This window comes from Ahaetulla prasina, chromosome 2 (assembly GCF_028640845.1).
Source record: "Ahaetulla prasina isolate Xishuangbanna chromosome 2, ASM2864084v1, whole genome shotgun sequence".
NCBI classification, from domain to species: domain Eukaryota; kingdom Metazoa; phylum Chordata; class Lepidosauria; order Squamata; family Colubridae; genus Ahaetulla; species Ahaetulla prasina.
Genome location: NC_080540.1, coordinates 230,271,775 through 230,290,510, shown reverse-complemented (window position 1 = coordinate 230,290,510; position 18,736 = coordinate 230,271,775). Strand labels below are relative to the sequence as shown.

The following is an 18,736-nucleotide window of genomic DNA, read 5'->3' as shown; positions in this document are numbered from 1 at the left end:
CAGTAGTGTATCCTGCTTTTCTTCTCAGAATAGCCTAAATCCTGTGTTCTGAAACTTATTATCTTCTGTTACTGCTATCTTTTAACACATTTTCTTACTTAATTTATGTCTTTTTTCCAAGCGTGAATATCCAGGTTTCGGTTGGATCTATTTTAAGGTGAATTAATTAATAAGTATCATCATATGTTTTCTTACGTTTCATTTAAAACTCTCATAGTTATAGAAAAATGTGTGTAATAGACTTAATAATCAGTTGTATCTTTCCCCCCCCCTTGTTTTGTGTGTCTTTTATTCTATTGGAAAAAAATAGGGAAACCTACCACCAGACTATAGGATAAGTCTAATTGATATTGGCCTGGTGATTGAGTACCTGATGGGAGGAGCTTATCGCTGTAATTATACTCGAAAACGCTTCCGAACACTCTATCACAACTTATTTGGCCCCAAGAGAGTAAGAATTGTTATTATTGAGTTTTTTAAACCTGTTTCATAAAAAGTAAATTTAACGAGGTGGGTTGACAGGTGATCAAGTCAAAGGTGACTTAGTTAGATGACATTACTAGGCCTTTGGATACATCTTGAACACTGAAAAACTATTATGGGCACTACCGTATAATGATTCTGGGCTGAGCCAGTTACTTCAGTACAAGAAAATGGTGTGTTCTGAGCTCATTCTGTGAATAAATTCCTTCCTTTGAATACACTTACTCAAAGGTCATTCCTTTCCTAAATTCTAAATTCTTCTTTAGATTTTAGTCAGCATCCACCTCCCTGCTCTAACATACACTTAAATTATTTATTTCTGTTACATACCCTGTTTCATTCTCATACCAAAAACACAGTCTGTAACAAAAATATATTTCTTTCCTGTCCTCTCTTTTATTTGTTTGTTGTATTGATTGATATCTCTCCTTTCACTCAGGAACCACATGTGTTTTTCTCCATAACAACAACCCTGTGAAGTAGGCTGATCTGAGATTCAACTTCAATTCCTCCCTCTTCCATCTCTCATGTCAAGAAATCCCTCAGCTTGTTTTTTGTCCTTGCTTCCTCTACTCTTTACATAAAATAGCCTTAGAGGAGTGCAAAAATAACCTTGAGACAATATGCACCAATCACTGTGAAAACATCACCTTAGGCATAGGAGGAATGAATTCCCAAAAATGGGAGGAGGAAGTGAGAAATAAACTCAAGAATGGTCCACCTTGAGTTTTTTGGGTGTAAGTGGGAGAGAAAGGGAAAATTTGGCAGGCTTTCAAGTTTCTGTTTTATCTCCTATAATAATAAAGTAGAGTTTCAATAGTTCTTATGCTGTCTGTTTCCTGCCCGGGACTGCCTCAAAGGATTGATATAGCTCTTACTCTAATTAGTCCCAGATTTCTGCCAAGCCTGTTTCTTTCTGGATAATAACAATGGGATGAAATGCCAGGACGATCACACTGTGTTCGATATACCTATATGTAAATTATAAACACACACACAGAGAGAGATATTATTATTATTCTTTCCTTTCATTTTCCAGTGGATTTCTCACAGTAAATAATTATGAACTACTGAATTCTGGCCCTAGCCCAACATATATGTATTTCATAATCTCCTGCTGCTTTTCTATGTAAGAAAATAAAATGACTGTTGGAAGAAATCATTCTCCGCTCTAAAATGTATCCAATCACATTTTTTTAAAATTAAAGTAATTGAAACACATAAAAGTATGACACTTTACAAATACAGGAGGAGATATCAATCAATAATATCATCCCAACCCCCTACAGCAGGGCTGTCAAACTCTTGGCCTACAGACCAGATGCATCACACCTTGGCCACACCCATGCCCAGTTTAGCGAAGGGGGGAATTCATGATACGTCATGTGATGCTGCCGTGACAACATGCGTTTGACACCCCTGTCCTACAACAATTGGGCTTGTACCTGAATGCCTCTTTTCAATTACAGGTGTATCCAACAAACTCTAATTATAGCTTCAAAATGCTGAAGAGATGCAAGGGGCTAAGCACTAGATGCAAGATATTGCTCAGCCTGATACAAAGTGGAAAAGGATGTTGCTGACATTTTACCCAGTTCCTAACATATAGGAAATTTAGAATATCCTTTCAGGATTTTCTGGGGAGTTGAGGGAGCAACATTTGATTTTTTTGTCCAAGTTTAAAATGCTGGAATAAATCTGGGTGCCGAGGGGGGGGGAAACCATAAGGGTCCACATTATTAAAGGAAAGTTTACTTTTCTTTAACGAACTTTGGAATTTTTGTGCAATAATACAGATCTTTCCCAAACAATAGGGATTTGTAAAAACAGTTAAATAGTAGATAGTGATTGCACTAATAACATCAAGAAGCTTCCAAAGTATGTATGCTGAATTCAGAAATGATGAATGAACAGGATAGGTTTTATTTAGTCCCTGTGCTTTTTGAAAAGTTATATATAAAATTATTCTTTTCTTTTTTTACCCACAGCCCAAGGCCCTAAAACTTCTGGGAATGGAGGTAAGTGGCAGGTCACTCATTTTAATGACATTTTAGGAACTTTTACAACAGAACAAAATATATTCAGGACTGTGATTTCATGTGAATACATGACTTACATGATTTTGAAAAACCTAGTAACTACTTCTATGTACTCAAGAACATTTGCAATTTAAGATTTCAAATGAAGTTCTTTTCCCACCATAGAGGAGGGAAGCAGAATGAGAAGAGAAGGAAGGAAGAAATGATGGAAAAGAAATCAAACATCCCACTGGACATGCCTAGAGCATCAGGCGTACCTAAAATTTATCTTTAAATCCTGGCAGGAAAATAATACATGTTTTCAAGATAGTTTCTAAAGAAAGTCAATTTTCATCTATGACACTGTGCACATATTCATATGTATAACTATGGAAAAGAGGCAGGAAAGTTTATTTTAAAACGTCTAATAAAATTTCACAGTTTTAGTGAAGAATGCATTAAAATATCTGTATTTGGAAACAACCACAAACATTAGAAGTATTAGGTAAGAGTCAGTATAGAAAATTATAATATTATTATAAGCTTTCTTGGGAAAAAAACCTCTTCAAAAATGATCAGAAAACTAATTGTGAAATCAATATTATTAAAATTTCTATATTTAGATGAGAATGCATCAGGATGTTGAAAGTGATTTTCCCAGGAGTATTAAATCAGCACTGGGCATACCAGACAAGTATTTTTGGAGTGCTTAATTGTTGATTGTTAAGTATTTCTCTAAATTATTGCTGTTAAATAAATTAAGGGTAATTTATACAGTTTTGAAAGCTATTAGGCATTATCACTGCAAGAAGGGGGAGGGAGGGAGGGAGGGAGGGAGGGGGGATCTTTCTGAGTAATTAGATCCAGGTAAGCTACTGTGCAAACATAGAAAAGAAACAAGTTCAATGTCTTTTTAAGAATGGCATTATATTCCTAAAGTTACCTTTAGCCTAACAATATTTTTCTATGCTCATCAGGATGATGTTCCACTACGGAGGGGAAGAAAGACCACTAAGAAACGAGAAGAGGAAGTGGATATAGACCTAGATGATCCTGAGATTAACCATTTCCCTTTCCCCTTTCATGAACTGATGGTATGGGCTGTGCTGATGAAGCGCCAGAAGATGGCTCTTTTCTTCTGGCAACATGGAGAGGAAGCCATGGCCAAGGCTCTGGTAGCCTGCAAACTTTGCAAAGCGATGGCCCATGAAGCATCTGAAAATGATATGGTGGATGACATATCTCAGGAACTTAATCACAACTCCAGGTTGAGTTCTTCATGAATGTTACATCGATGTCCTTTGTTTTGTATGACACAGAATCTAGATTGGGGGTAGTCAACCTTTTTATACCTACCGCCCACTTTTGTATTTCTGTTAGTAGTAAAATTTTCTAACCGCCTACCGGTTCCACAATAATGCACCGTGTATCGTCGTCTGCCCATGCCTCTCACGCATCGTGGATTGGATTGGGGGGGAGCGCCGGCTACCAGCTCTGCTTGTCTGTTACAGCGGGTGATGTGGGGGGAGATGCGCAAGCTATTCTGGGACAAGGCTCTTTTGTTTGCGGTCGCACTATAGCACCATTTAGTTTCACTTATGTAACGTGAATTAAACTTATGCGCAGGTGATACAAATAATATATTTTCAGAAATTTAAATTGTCACAGAGAATTTTATGAAAACCTAATAAAAATGTTTTTAAATAATGCTATGAAAATTTTTTTAAAAGTCAATTAAATTAAAAAAAAAGGAAAGTGCTTCAATATCGGACAAAACCCCTACTGCCCACCATGAAAGCTGGAACGCCCACTAGTGGGCGGTAGGGACCAGGTTGACTACCACTGATCTAGATAGAATAACACCACTTCTTTTTATTACTGAGCTGATTAAACTAGAAGTCTGGTAATGCTTTCCAAATCCTAGGAGAAAAACCAGGCAGTGTAAACTGTGTTGGCATGAGGGCTCCCTTTTGGAATGTTTGCAAACACTCTCACCGATGACTGAAAGGCTTGTAAGAGAAATAAACATTTCACTCCAAGCCAAGGGCTCAATGGGCTGGCCTTGTAGAACAGAACAATGCTTCTAAGCCAAACCGTTTTCAAACAGCCATTGAGAATATTGGCTTATAAGACTTCACTGTTAGAATTGAGGGTTAGCCATGCAAAAGGGAAAACAGTTATAACAAAGATTGTTGTTAGGAACATGGGAAATCAATCTTCCAGATCCATAAAAAGCCAGGGCTTTATTGGTCAAAAACAGTACTTTACAGTCTGCTGAAAAAATAATGCAGACACTGGAATTCCAATCTAAAGCCCAAGTAGCCCTATCTGGCAGTTTCTATTACATGCTAGTCCTTTAAAGAGCTACCCTATAAAAAGCATACTGCAATAGCAGGGGTGTCAAAATCATGGCATCACAGTGTCGTCACATGACATATTGGGACTTTTGCCCCCTTCGCTTAACCGAGCATATGCGTGGCCAGTGCAGGATGCATCCCGGCCCATGGGCCAGGAGTTTGACAGCCATCTGCAATAGTTTAACCTTAATATTATAAAGATATATGTGACTGCTGATAACATTTATGGCCTGATTAACCATGGCATGCTAAATGCCTTTATGAATATCCTTAATACAGGAATGTACATATCTGAGTAATAAAATATGCCAAGGCAAGCATATTTTATCATTATTGGAATCTTTTTTTTTATTCAAAAGGTTTTACAAACATTTTTACCCATACTTTCCCCCTCCACCCTCCAACCCTCCCCCTGTCCCCTCCCCCCACCCCCCACCCCCGGACTTCCCAGAGCAAAATACAGGATATATCACCTAACAATCATAAACTAGAATAAGCAAACAATCCATAAACTTCCATCCCTCCCCTAATATCTTAACTCCCCTTATCTATTCAAAAAAGAAAAGAGAACAAACTATTACAATTACATTCTATCCATTCTTAAGCTTTTCAATCCTTCTTCTCCATTCCAATATTCTTTCATAGACAGTCTTTTAAGTACTCTAAAGTTTCTGCTTTCTTTTTTAAGTTCATTAATTTTTGTATCCAATCTTCAACAGTATACGATATTCCATCTTCCAATATTTCAGTAGCGAAAGTCCAATTGCTGATATTAAAATTAAAATCAATTTACTCCCTATTATTCTTCGAAGTAATATCTTGTAATATCACCAGATTTATAGATCCATCATACATAATAATAATATCATTTTTATCCAATCCTTAATACTCCATTTCTTATTCTATTATTATCATTACCTTATTTTTTATCCAAATTAATTTAAATTTTAACAAATCCACATATAATCAACTAGCATTACTACAATCACTCCAACATTTAGAATATAAATTCAAACAATACCATTTACATTTAATCCCAATTCTTCCCCATATTTCCAACACTATAAATTACCAAATAATTTATAACCGTTTTCATACATTCCTTAATTAAGTCCATTTCTTGTTCTGTTTTTATCAAGACACCCCCAGATCAAATAATTCAGTTGTTGACAATTCAACCATATATTCAACCATATATAAACAAATAACATCACTACAGTCACATCTCTAACATTTAAATTATAAATTCAAACAGATACAAATAAATTTTACAAACTCCAAATAACTATTCTTACAAACATATATAAGTTAACAAAAGTTAACCTTTCCCATAAAGAGAAACTCTGTTCATTTGAAATTGTTGCTTCTTTACTCCTTGTTCTTTACATTTAATAACCACTTGACTCAATCTTTTCTCCTTTACATCCCCTACTTTACATCCCCTACTTTTCTCCTTTACATCCCCTACTTTTTCCAATGTTTCTTCTGCATCAGTTTTAATCCCAACTATTTGATGTGGACTTCCAGCCTTTAATACATTAATATAAAAATCTCTTGCTTTAGGTACTGTATTAAGACAATATCTTCTTCCTGTATAATTTACTGTTAAACCAGCTGGAACATCCCATCTAAACCATATTTGACAATTTCTAAGCTCATCCACCAAAAAAGCAAAATCCTTTCTACTTCTTAACATTTTAATAGGAATTTCTTTCATAATTAATATTTCTTGTCCTAATATTTGGAATTTATTTTTATAAGATGCTTGTAAAATTTCATTCCTCATCCTCCTGGTTGTAAAATAAATCACAATATCTCTTGGTAGCTGTTTCTGTCTGGCAACTTTAGAATTAACAGGATATATTTTTTCAATTTGAATTACAACATCTTCTGGTTGCTCTCCAGTCACCTGTGCAAAAACCTCTGCAAAAATTTATTTTAAATTCTCTTGCTTATTTTTTTTTAAACCCTCTAACTCTCAGAGCAAACTCCATTGATTTAAATTGCAACACCATCAATTCATCATCTACCTTCTCCACCTTTGTCTGAACCTCTTCTATTTTATTTTCCAAATTCAAATTAACTTGATTAATTTCATCTACTCTTTCATCCAACTGGATCACACATTCACACAGTTGTTTAAATGCTGCCAACACATCATTTCTTATATCCTCATTCTGATCTTTAATTTCCAGGATTTCCTCTTGAATCTGCTTAAATTTTTGATCTATAACCGAAAATTGTGACTCCAAAGCTTCCTTTAAAAGTCTCTTTAAAAAATTTTTCATATCTTCCTGTAGCTTATGTATTTGAAATGACGAGACTCCACCGTCCTTAACATTAAACTTTGTATCTTTAAGATCCATTTCTCAGTTTAATTTTATACTTTGCAACAATTTCAGTAAGTCTGTAATCTTTTTTTTAAAAAAAGAGAATGTCTTATTCTCCTTATAAAATCTTCATGTAAGTGTAAATTCCAACAAGTTTAAATGGAGCTAAGAGCGCTAGCTTTGTTAATGAGAACGTCCTTAACTTTTGCTTTCACACCCGTTTAGATAGAAATGCCATTTTCTTATTCTTCTTAAGTACTCTTCTCAAATACTATTTAAAAATGGAGTTAAGGTCTGGTACTTGCATTTATCGACCTTCCTGACATTGCTCTGTCTGCGTTGCCATTTATCAATTTAAATTATCATATTGATCGCAGAGATGGTCGCAGTGATTTGGTCTGCTAAAAAGCAGACTCGTCCCGGATCCAGAGCTCTCAGGCTTAAACAGGGAGCTCTCACCCTCAAGCCCCTAGAATCACTCCTGGGGCTTTCTCGGGAGCTCTATCTCCGCCCGTACGCTCACCTTTCCCTCTTATCCCGAGGGAAAGGTTTCCGAGCTGTCAGACAGTTGATTTGCGCTGTCTAGACGGCTCTAACGTGATCTCGGGGCTGGCGGTCTAAAAAGACCATCTCCATCACCGACGGAGCCAACCGGAAGTCCTCGTCATTATTGGAATCTTGTTTCATATGAAATTCAGTCTAAATGCCTAAGAAGATTCTCAGTCATCCAGGTCATGATTGTCCCAAAAGTGCTTTTTCAAGAAGCAACTGGACTTTCTGGTTTTTCTTTGAAGGTGTTTCATTTCTCATCCAAGAAGCTTCTTCAGAGCTGAAGAAGCTTCCTGGATGAGAAGCCAAATGCTTTCAAAGAAAAACCAGAAAGTCCAGTTGCCTCTTGAAAAAGCATCTTTCGGAAACTCAGTCTGTTTAGCCAAATCCAGTCCCTCATTATGTCGCCAATTACCAGAGCATCAAACAGAAATTGAAAAGAAAAACAAGGTGCTAAAACTTAATTCATAGAACTACATAGAATAACAGAGCTGGAAGGGACCTTGGAGGTCATCCAGTCCAATCCCCTGCTCAAGTAGGAGAGTCTATACCATTTTAGCCAAATGGCTCCCCAGTCTCTTCTTAACGGGGCACCTACAACTTCTGAATGCAAGCCATTCACTGGTTGATTGTTCTCACCATTAGGAATTTTTCCTTAGTTCTAGGTTGCTTGTCTCCTTGATCAGTTTCCATCCATTGGTTCTTGTCTTGCTTTCTGGTGCCTTGGAAAATAGTTTCTCTTTCCCCCCCCCCTTATTTTTATGGCAGTCCCTCAAATACTGCAATACACTACTATCATATCTCCCTTAGTCCTTCTTTTCAATAGACTAGATGTAGCCAATTCCTGCAATTATTCTTCATATGTTCCAGACTTTCCTCTAATCATAAGGACTATAGTCCAGGGTTGTCAAACCCAAGGCCCACGGGCTGTATGCGGCCCGCGTGGTGCTTAGATGTGGCCTGCCTAGAAATACCAGATGACTGGCCCACAGTGCCTCTGCTGGCCAAAATGGGCATGGAGGGGGGCTCGCAAAAGGCCCCCCATGCGGCCTACTTTCAGTCGTCAGAGTGCTGCAGGAGGCCATGGAGGCCGAAAATGGGCTGCGGGAGCCGCGCAAGGCTGTCCATCCCATCCCCCCCCGCCCCTCGAAGAAATCCAGTTTGACACCCCTGCTATAGTCAGTCCAGACTTCTATAGTCATAAAGCTGGGTTAAATCACACTATATTTTTATTATTGAAAATCTGATTCTCTCACAGAGTTCTAATAGAAATGAGATCAGAGCAACCAGATTAGCAACAAGGAGAGGATAGCAGACAAGTGGAAGCTAAGATTTCCTAGCAAAATTGAAACTAAGTGATTTAATGAAGGGTCTAATCTGAAGCACAATATCTGCAAGTGCTCTCAGGATCTTAGCCAAACGTGCCAGGCTGTGATGCAATCCCTGTAGAAGTAGGCTGTTAACAATTGTTTAGATGCCACAAACAGTAACAGATTCACAAGCTTTAAAAAATGCCTTTTCTTGCAGAGATTTTGGCCAACTGGCAGTAGAGCTGCTGGACCAATCCTACAAGCAGGATGAACAGCTGGCTATGAAACTGCTGACATATGAGTTGAAGAACTGGAGCAATGCCACATGCCTGCAACTTGCAGTGGCAGCCAAGCATCGAGATTTCATCGCACACACATGTAGCCAAATGCTACTCACAGATATGTGGATGGGGAGGCTTCGGATGCGCAAAAACTCAAGTCTAAAGGTCAGGATTGTTTTAAGTGTGAAACTTACGGGAAAGTTTATATGTTAAATCAGCATATAAATATCATATAAAGAATTGACTGTTTCTAAAAATAGAGAACAGCCATATCTCTTTGCACTTCAGAAAGGTGGGTGGCCAACTCATTTTAAAGGGCCAGGACTTTATAAAATACTAACTCGATTATTGATTTCATTCTTACCATTGCCTACAAAATAAAGTAGAACTCTAGTCACGAACGCTTCTGACTATGACCAAATCATGTTCCGACCCAAAAAAATCCACCAATTTTTTTTTCACAGGCGATTTTCCCTTCTGCATCATTTTTTTATAAGGGAAAAATTTCCAAAATTAGGTTCGGGTCATGACCAAATCGAGTCACAACTAAAGTTATGGAACGAATTATGGTCATGACCAGAGGTTCTACTGTAGTTATATAATTTTGAAGCGTATATGCCCCAAATGTCTCATTCCTAGATGCATAAAGTGCATGTGTAATAATAAACACAAAGAGCAACTGGCAATAATCATAATTTCGTTAATTGTGATGATTGTTGTTATCATTATTATTGATTTAGGTAATTCTAGGAATTCTACTTCCTCCTTCAATTCTCAGCTTGGAGTTCAAAAACAAAGATGATATGCCTTACATGTCTCAGGCTCAAGAGATCCATCTGCAAGAAAAAGAGCCGGAAGAGCCAGAAAAAACAGTAAAAGAAAAAGAAGAGGAAGATATGGAACTCACAGTAAGGAGAAAACATTGCTAGAAGTGATCTGCATAATTATTATTTCTTTTGATAGTTGTCATCTGTGTCAAGGCACACAGTGTAATTCAATATACATTCCTTCAGGCATCCATTTTTAAACAAACTATACCCAAGTATTAACAGTAACCGGGGAATAATTCCTAATTTGAATAAAATATTGTACAGTATCTTTATTAGGAGAAAACATGTTGAAATAAATAACCACACTTCCCAAATTGCACTAGTAATTTTGTATTTTATACATTGAGTTTCTATTATACAGCTATTTATAATACTTTTTTGAAAAACTTACCTTAAGTTACCTTGTATAAAACTATAGGAGGTTCTCAACCAATTATTACTAAAAAAAAAAAGTTAAGAGAATTAACAAACTAAGAAAGATGGTTGTTAGTTGATATTAAGTTCAAATTCCAATTATATTTTAATGAATAAAACTCATTCTATACAATGGCTATTAAACCTGCTGGAATACAACAACAGCATCAACAATAATAATCTCTCTGCAAGTCATTTAAACAAAATAAAACAAAAACTAAGCAAAAATATTTCCACTGAAAGCTGTAATGCTTAGCATACAGTTCCTTATTATTTATCTTCATTGTATTTTGTATCTATTTCCCATTTATGATTAGGAAAATATACTCCAGAAATGTGCCTAAAACAATATGCTCAATATTTAACACTACCCATCCCCTAGACCCTTACACACACATACCCAAAAATGTAGGGATCTTGAAACACTACCAACATGCTTGTGTATGATGCAAGGAAGTTTTCTAAAATACTGTGTGGTTAGATGCAATATACTAAGGCAAAACACATCATTTTGGGGTGATTCCAGTTATAAAATTATTAATAAAATATATTTGAAAGCTTGAAATTAGGCGAAGGAAAGATAATTTCTTATCTTTATTTACGGGACCGCCTGCTGCTACCGAATACCTCTCACCGACCCGTGCGCTCTCACAGAGAGGGACTCCTCAGGGTGCCGTTGGCTAGGCAGTGCCGGCTGGCGACGCCCAGGGGAAGGGCCTTCTCTGTGGGGGCTTCCACCCTCTGGAACGAATTTCCCCCAGGACTTCGTCAGCTTCCTGACCTCTGAACCTTCCGCCGCGAGCTTAAAACACATCTATTTATCTGCGCAGGACTGGATTAGATTTTAAAATTTAAATGGTTTTAAATGGGTTTTATTATGTATATTGTGATTTTAATAATTCGGCCATTTCTAATAAGTTTTTTAACTGATGTTTTATTTTGTATTTAAATGTATGTTTTTATTTTGGCTGTGAACCGCCCTGAGTCCCTAGGGAGATAGGGCGGTATAAAAATACGATAAATAAATAAAATAAATAAATAAAAATAATGGCTTCACAAATAGGTAAAAGGCTAATTTTTACAGAAAAGCTTTAAGCTATTTGGGATTTCGATTAAAAAAAATTATAAAATAGGATGTTTGGAAATCATTTCACATTTGAAACTACAGAAAATAGTTTGCTTTTAAAAATCCATTTCTTTAAAGATTAATGTAAAAAATGTAGGTTGGCCTTTTCTGATACCACTAGGGTCAATCTTTGGCTTAAGTTGTCATTCATTTTATTTTTCTGTTATTTTATTTGCTTTTCTTTAAATCATTATAAACATGCATTAGATAGCACGTTTATTATGACAAACACTGACAGCTCTAGCAATTTGAAGGGCTAATTCAAATCAATTTATTGTACATAAAACAGAATCAAAGCCCCAATATAATCCAAATATTCATAAATTCACTGCTGACATAAGATTTTATAAGCATTTATTTGTATTTTTACATCTACTGACTTTCTTTCAGTGCCCTATTCAGTTTAGAGAAGTCATTAAAAACTGGATTGCTTGTTAAAAATGAGGCTATTTTCTTCAGGCCACCAGCAAGAACTATCCCCAGGATCTTATATGCGGGCAGGCAGAAGGCTCTGCCTACAAGAACCACAATTCAGGGAAGGAGACGACCCTAGGCACAAGATCAACCTACAGGACCCCTATGCAGGCAAGACCCCGGACCCCGGAAAAAGAGGAAAAGGTCATAAGCCAGCATAAGATTGACAGGTTGCTTTCCTATGATATGAACTTATTCTGCTTTAATAGTAGTTAATTCTTGCTGGCTTCTGATCAAGAGATTACATGATGATTCAAATCCAAAAAGCACAGAATGTTTAATGGGTCTACATTGTAGTGAATAGCAATTGGTCTCTGTCATTCCCCAGACCACGATTTCCTCCAATACCATGTTTTGTTTGAGCAAAGTTCTGGCATGCAAATACCAAAACAGTAGCATGGTTTTCCTCTCCCTCCTCTTATTGTGACTTCAATCCTTTACCTGTTTTTTCCCCATGTCTAATATTAAATTAGTCAACCTATAGTATAATGTATATGGAAGGATCATGAGTGCAATCAGACTTTCTTCAATCAACAGCAGAGTAGTTGGTTTGAAGGAGTCTGATACTGTGGTTTTCTTTTTCAGAGTCTTCAAATGTGTAATTGTTTTAAATGAACAAAAGGTTCACATTGTTGGGTTAAATGCTGTTGACAGGAAAAAAGGAGCGATTGAAAGACTGCCTGGGTGAGCAGTCATGAATATTAAACAAGTATGCCTATGGTAGAAAAGAAGCAGGATACAATAGTTTGAAAAATAGGAATGAGGCAGTAATGTGCAGTAAGACATGGAGAATATCAAGTATTATATTATATCTATCTAACACTGATTAGAACAGGGGTGTCAAACTCAAGGCCTGCAGAGTGCTTAGATCTGGCCCATGGGGCTGCCCTGGAAACAGCAAAGGACCGGCCCTTGGTGCATCTGCCAACAAAAACGGAGCTCAGGAGGGCTGCAGGTGGCCCTCCCGAGCTCTGTTTTTGCTGGCAGAGGGTTGCAGGTGGCTGTTGCAGCCGAAAACGGAGCTCGGGAGCCTGTTTTCGCTGTCAGAGGACTCGGGCCACCACAGGTGCCCCCAACACGAGTGACACTGAGCTGGCCATGCCAACCCTGGCCACGCCCACCCTGGGCCTCCAAAGTCGAACATAACCCTGATGTGGCCCTCAATGAAATTGAGTTTGATACTCCTGGATTAGAATCACTATACCACACATTTGAAGAAAAGCATGCTGTAACTAGAGCAAATAGATCCTTCATTTTTTAAAGAAAAATCATAATGTTCTCCTCATTGAAACTGAAACTGAAGGGTAAAGGGGAATTCTAAAAAAACTTAGTAGCCATAACATGTCATGACATCAAAATGTCTTAATGATATTCTTACATTACTCGTGTTGTTTATGTTTTTGTTTTTATAACTTCATTTTTAATTTTTTTAACCTTGCTTTTTGATTTTAAAAAATTCAATCAAAAATCCAGACTTTATGCTGACAAAAACCTCCAATGACCCTTTTTATAAATACTAATAGTTAAAGATATAAATCAAATATAATTATACATTATAATACTTTTTTCATATTTCTTATATATAAATGATAATATATATCATTTAATGATATTTGTATTTTGTTTGAACAATTTGATCAGGTATAAACTATTGATTGATTTCCACCAGCTCTTTCATATAATTGACAAAAGGATCATTTTATTGCAGATAATTTTTCATTGAAGATTTTCTTTTTTTTTAATGTATAATAATCGAAAAAATTCTTGAAATTTGAAGTATGCCTGGAAGGAATCACAAGGATATCCCTTTAAATTTCAGATAAGGTGACCTCACATAGTTTGCAGTCTTGAATTTATAACAATAATATTTAGCTATTCATTGTTAATATTTTAATTATTTGACCTAAATAATATTTAATCAACTTATGCATTACTATGCTAACTTATAAATTCATGCAAAACAAACCAAAGCAATAATAAAATTTAAAATAAAAATTCCATAATTAGATACTAAAAGTAATTTACAATACCTTTAAAGATATAGTCTGCCAACATTCCTGAAAACAGAGTTGGATCCAATCTTAACTTCGCTCCTTTTCCATGTGCATCTCTACAAAACTGTCATGGCCTTTAAAAAGCCTCTTGCATCTTTATATCTTTATAGGAGAAAATTAGCTGGAAAAAAGGTGAATTGGCAAAATGTTTTCCAATAAATAAATAAATAGATAAAGAGTACGATTAGAAAACTATATTTTTTTCCTTTTAGCAAATATATTTAGTTGCAAGCCAATCCATGAGCATTTTCTCCTTCCAAAAGATCAAACATTGTCTTCCTAAATTGCCTAAATGGTAGATTTATCCAGCTTGATAAATGGATCGCTAATGAATGGCACTCCATTTTATCAAAAAATTAGGACCATATTCAATGTCATCTAATTAGTTAAAGCTATCATATCCGGTATATAAAAATAAGGATCACCACTAAATGATAGGAAATAGAGTTAGACTAAGCTTCTACAGAAATTTTCTTCCTTCTAGTCTGTCTTCCATCCCTTTTAACATGCCCTAAATCTGTTTCAGGCTATTCTCCCATGCATGGCTATTGTATCTGGATTGCAAAAATACAGATAGGCAGTAGATAGCAATAAAGAGATATTTTGCTGTTCTTTGCTGTCACTAAAAAGTCCTCCAAATGGTTGTCTTACTCCACATTTTTGGGGGACATATGAAAAGGGGAGATAGGATTAGTTTGATTGGCACATACTGTTCTTGTAGCTAACAACATTGGATCCAAATGTGAAGTAGGAAATAAGTATCTTTCACAACAACTCAGATCCTATTATGCTGCTATTCTAACATTACAATTATCAGTTCTATGGTCCTTCCACTCACTGTTGTATGTTTTCATTTTACCTGATTCAAACACACTAACCAGGAGAATGGCAAATCACACAAATAGAAGCAAATCTTTTTGTGTATTCCAAGAAATTTGTGAATTGCGGTTAGATTTCGTTTGTTGATGTGGTACTGGTTTACCGTTTGAAAATGCAGTCAGTATTTCAATACAGTCGATTTTTTGCTCAGCTTTCTTATTATAATACTGAATATCAAATTATATTTATTTCTATTGAGCTTCCTCTCATCCATTTATCCAATGTTTTCTTCTTTTATAGGCAATGTTGGGACGGAGCAATGGAGAGTCATCAGCAAGAAAGAAGGAGGAGGAGGAAGTTCAGAACAGACATAGATTGATCCCCTTTGGACGTAAAATCTATGAGTTCTACAATGCACCAATTGTTAAATTTTGGTTCTATACTGTAAGGAGCAATTATCATTTTATTTCTAGTAATACTAATTTATAAAGGCTTCATTCTTCAGTATGTTTACATTGTATAACTACTCTTCATAGATTTAGAGCAGGAGTCTCCAACCTTGGCAACTTTAAAACAAGTGGACTTCAACTCCCAGAATTCCCCAGCCAGCTTTGCTTTGCTTTGCTGGCTGGGGAATTCTGGGAGTTGAAGTCCACAAGTCTTAAAGTTGCCAAGGTTGGAGACCCCTGATTTAGAGTGATGCAACTGGTATGTGCTCTTTTACTAAGTTTATAAAAATCCACTGAATTGGGTTTAAATTGTTAAAGTTAAACTTTTGCATTAGCGATGTTTCTGCATGAACTGATTTGCTTCTTATAATCATTTAAAGAGACTAGCAACAATGTATTCGCTTCGCTTGCAGTCAAGGAATTGTACACTCTTTTAAAATAAATTCATAAAATCTAAGTATAGGATTCTATATATGCAATGAAAGTCTTGTATTCATAAAGAATTCCTTAATTAAAAATTAGTCTTGTAGGAGAACTTTTTTGTTTCTAGAAATAATGTGATTTCAGTAATGTATCAGCTAAACATTTAACTCAGGGGTCTCCAACCTTGGCAACTTTAAGCCTGGTGAACTTCAACTCCCAGAGTCCCCCAGCCAGCCAGAGTTGAAGTCCTCCAGGCTTAAAGTTGCCAAGGTTGGAGACCCCTGATTTAACTCATATATGCCGGTAAACTGGTTTTTTCTCTTTATAGATGTCTTACATTGGATACCTGATGCTGTTTAATTATATCGTTTTGGTGAAAATGGAGCGTTGGCCTTCCATGCAAGAGTGGATAGTTATCTCATACATATTTACAATGGGAATAGAAAAGATGAGAGAGGTAATACTATCCTAAAGACAGTTGTTCCTTGTGCTTTTTCCTAAAAATCAATCCTACTGTAAACAAAATAAGGATACCGTCATCAGTAGAAAATATTTTGGGGTTTTTTCCTGACTTTGGCTGGTTTTCTGAAGGTGTTGTGAAGAACTGAGATGGTTAAAAATAATGGAAATTATACCAGGAAGGGAAAACGGGGGGGGGGGATGCCACATTGTTTCTGTTTGCAAGAACTTCCAATGGAATAAAAGACCAATGGAACTGACAGAGTCTAATCCAGTGTCCACAGTAACTTCTCTTTCCTTTTAAGCAGACTATAAGTTTAAGAATTTTCTGATTTCTATGGGCACCTATAGTTATTGTGACATAATTGCATATACGAATTGATTTTATTTAACTGACTGCTGATTATTAATTTAGTTTCCATTTTTATTACATTTTTCTAAATGTAAGTCATTTAGATTTGATGGTTAAGTATCAATAAGTAAAATTTAACTGTGAACTTTAATGTGCTTATGTGTGAAGCAGTAGTTTTTTCCCCTGCATATAATTTGTAGGTTCCCCAATAAGGAAAATTTGAAATGCATATTTATTCAGAAAAATGCCTCAGAGTGGCATTTATTACATCCAACACTTTCAGAAGACATCAGATTGGGAAAAGCCGTAACAAAAGCAATGTTAGTGCATGCCTGATTTGAGGGATTTACCAATGTTTATATCTTTCAGTCACACTTTTTAAATAAAACACTCACCTTGTACTACAAAAAAGAAATAAGTCACTATTAATTCAGACGCACTATCTGATAGAGCCAGCTTGCGGGGACATAAATAGACAAAGCATTCTTGTCTTCATGCAATGGCCATTGTATGCTATGTTTGTTTTCATAAAGCATTCAGAAGCCTTGATTCTAGCTGAAACTTGTCTGGATTAGAAGGAGGCAAACTGCAAGAAGATCCTGAAATATTTTGTTTGTACAGTAATGATACTGTACATAGTATCCAGGATACATATTTGTTGTTGTTAGTTGCAAAGTCGTGTCCGGCCCATCGCAACCCCATGGACAATGTTCCTCCAGGCCTTCCTGTCCTCTACCATCCTCTGGAGTCCATTTAAACTCATGCCTACTGCTTCAGTGACTCCATCCAGCCACCTCGTTCTCTGTCGTCCCCTTCTTCTTTTGCCCTCAATCTTTCCCAGCATTAGGCTCTTCTCCAGTGAGTCCTTCCTTCTCATTAGGTGGCCAAAGTATTTCAATTTCATCTTCAGGCTCTGGCCTTCTAAAGAGCATATACATATACATTTACATACATATATACATATACATACATATACATAGACACAAAAACACACACACACAAACACACCCCAGTAGGGGGATTCAAGTCCCATTGCTACCAGCTTGCTCATGCGTGGGTGTGCGCGTGCATGTGCATGCAACACTTCTGCACATGCGCATAGATATCTGGGCGGGTGGGTGGAGCCTCCCACTGCCATCGCTACTGGTTCACCCGATCCAGGGTGAACCGGTAGCAACCCAATACAGACACACCCACACCCACACACACACACACACACACGGTGTGATGGTACATTCGTAATGGTACAAATAGACCTCAAGTACAGATCATATAAGTGGAATGACAAGAGGTGCGGGAAAGAGAGTCAAGGGTCCTGACTGTATTCTAAAACTCTGTTACAAAACCAACGAGGCTATTTCACATTGTCTTACTTAGCTGGCTCTTATGTCCATCTTCCATAAGGCTTGAGGTAGTCCTGTGAATAGATTGTGAAATTATAATCCAGGACATCATTCATCATATTATTTTTGACCCAAAAGCTATTCCATTTCCATTTCTAGATATTGATGTCAGAACCTGGGAAACTACTGCAGAAGGTGAAGGTGTGGCTTCAAGAATACTGGAATGTTACCGATCTTATTGCCATCCTCTTATTCTCGGTGGGCATGGTGCTTCGCCTGCAGGATCTGCCGCTCAGGAGTGATGGTCGTGTCATATATTGTGTCAACATTATTTACTGGTATATCCGATTGTTAGACATCTTCGGGGTGAACAAATATTTGGGGCCATATGTAATGATGATTGGGAAAATGGTAAGAAAAAGTTACCCATCCTTCCTTTTTGTTCTGCATGTTATAAGCGAAAACAGTAGAAGGTGGTACTAGTTTTGTACAAACTTTAGGGTAAATCTTTTAAGTACTTCTCTGTGCAACGCAGCTTCCTTTTGTTATAGTATAGTATTCAGTTTGAGAAAAGATGTCTTTTGATGGCAAGGCTTTTGCATTTTTTTGTTGTCCTTGTCAAAGTTATTTGGATTGTTGATTCAAACAGAATTCTATGGAAGTTC

General features: G+C 36.6%; 1 protein-coding gene across 1 annotated transcript in view; it reads left to right on the top strand.

Annotated features, from left to right (window-relative positions):
- The window catches only part of TRPM3 (transient receptor potential cation channel subfamily M member 3), a 131,983-nt gene that overhangs the window by 84,039 nt on the left and 29,208 nt on the right, over positions 1-18,736 (top strand). Inside the window, exons 13-21 of the mRNA XM_058168060.1 lie at positions 122-157; positions 311-451; positions 2,472-2,501; positions 3,479-3,768; positions 9,265-9,493; positions 10,069-10,236; positions 15,346-15,489; positions 16,246-16,374; positions 18,231-18,482. Coding sequence (XP_058024043.1) covers positions 122-157; positions 311-451; positions 2,472-2,501; positions 3,479-3,768; positions 9,265-9,493; positions 10,069-10,236; positions 15,346-15,489; positions 16,246-16,374; positions 18,231-18,482 — 1,419 coding nt within the window. The remainder of the gene's footprint in view (positions 1-121; positions 158-310; positions 452-2,471; positions 2,502-3,478; positions 3,769-9,264; positions 9,494-10,068; positions 10,237-15,345; positions 15,490-16,245; positions 16,375-18,230; positions 18,483-18,736) is intronic.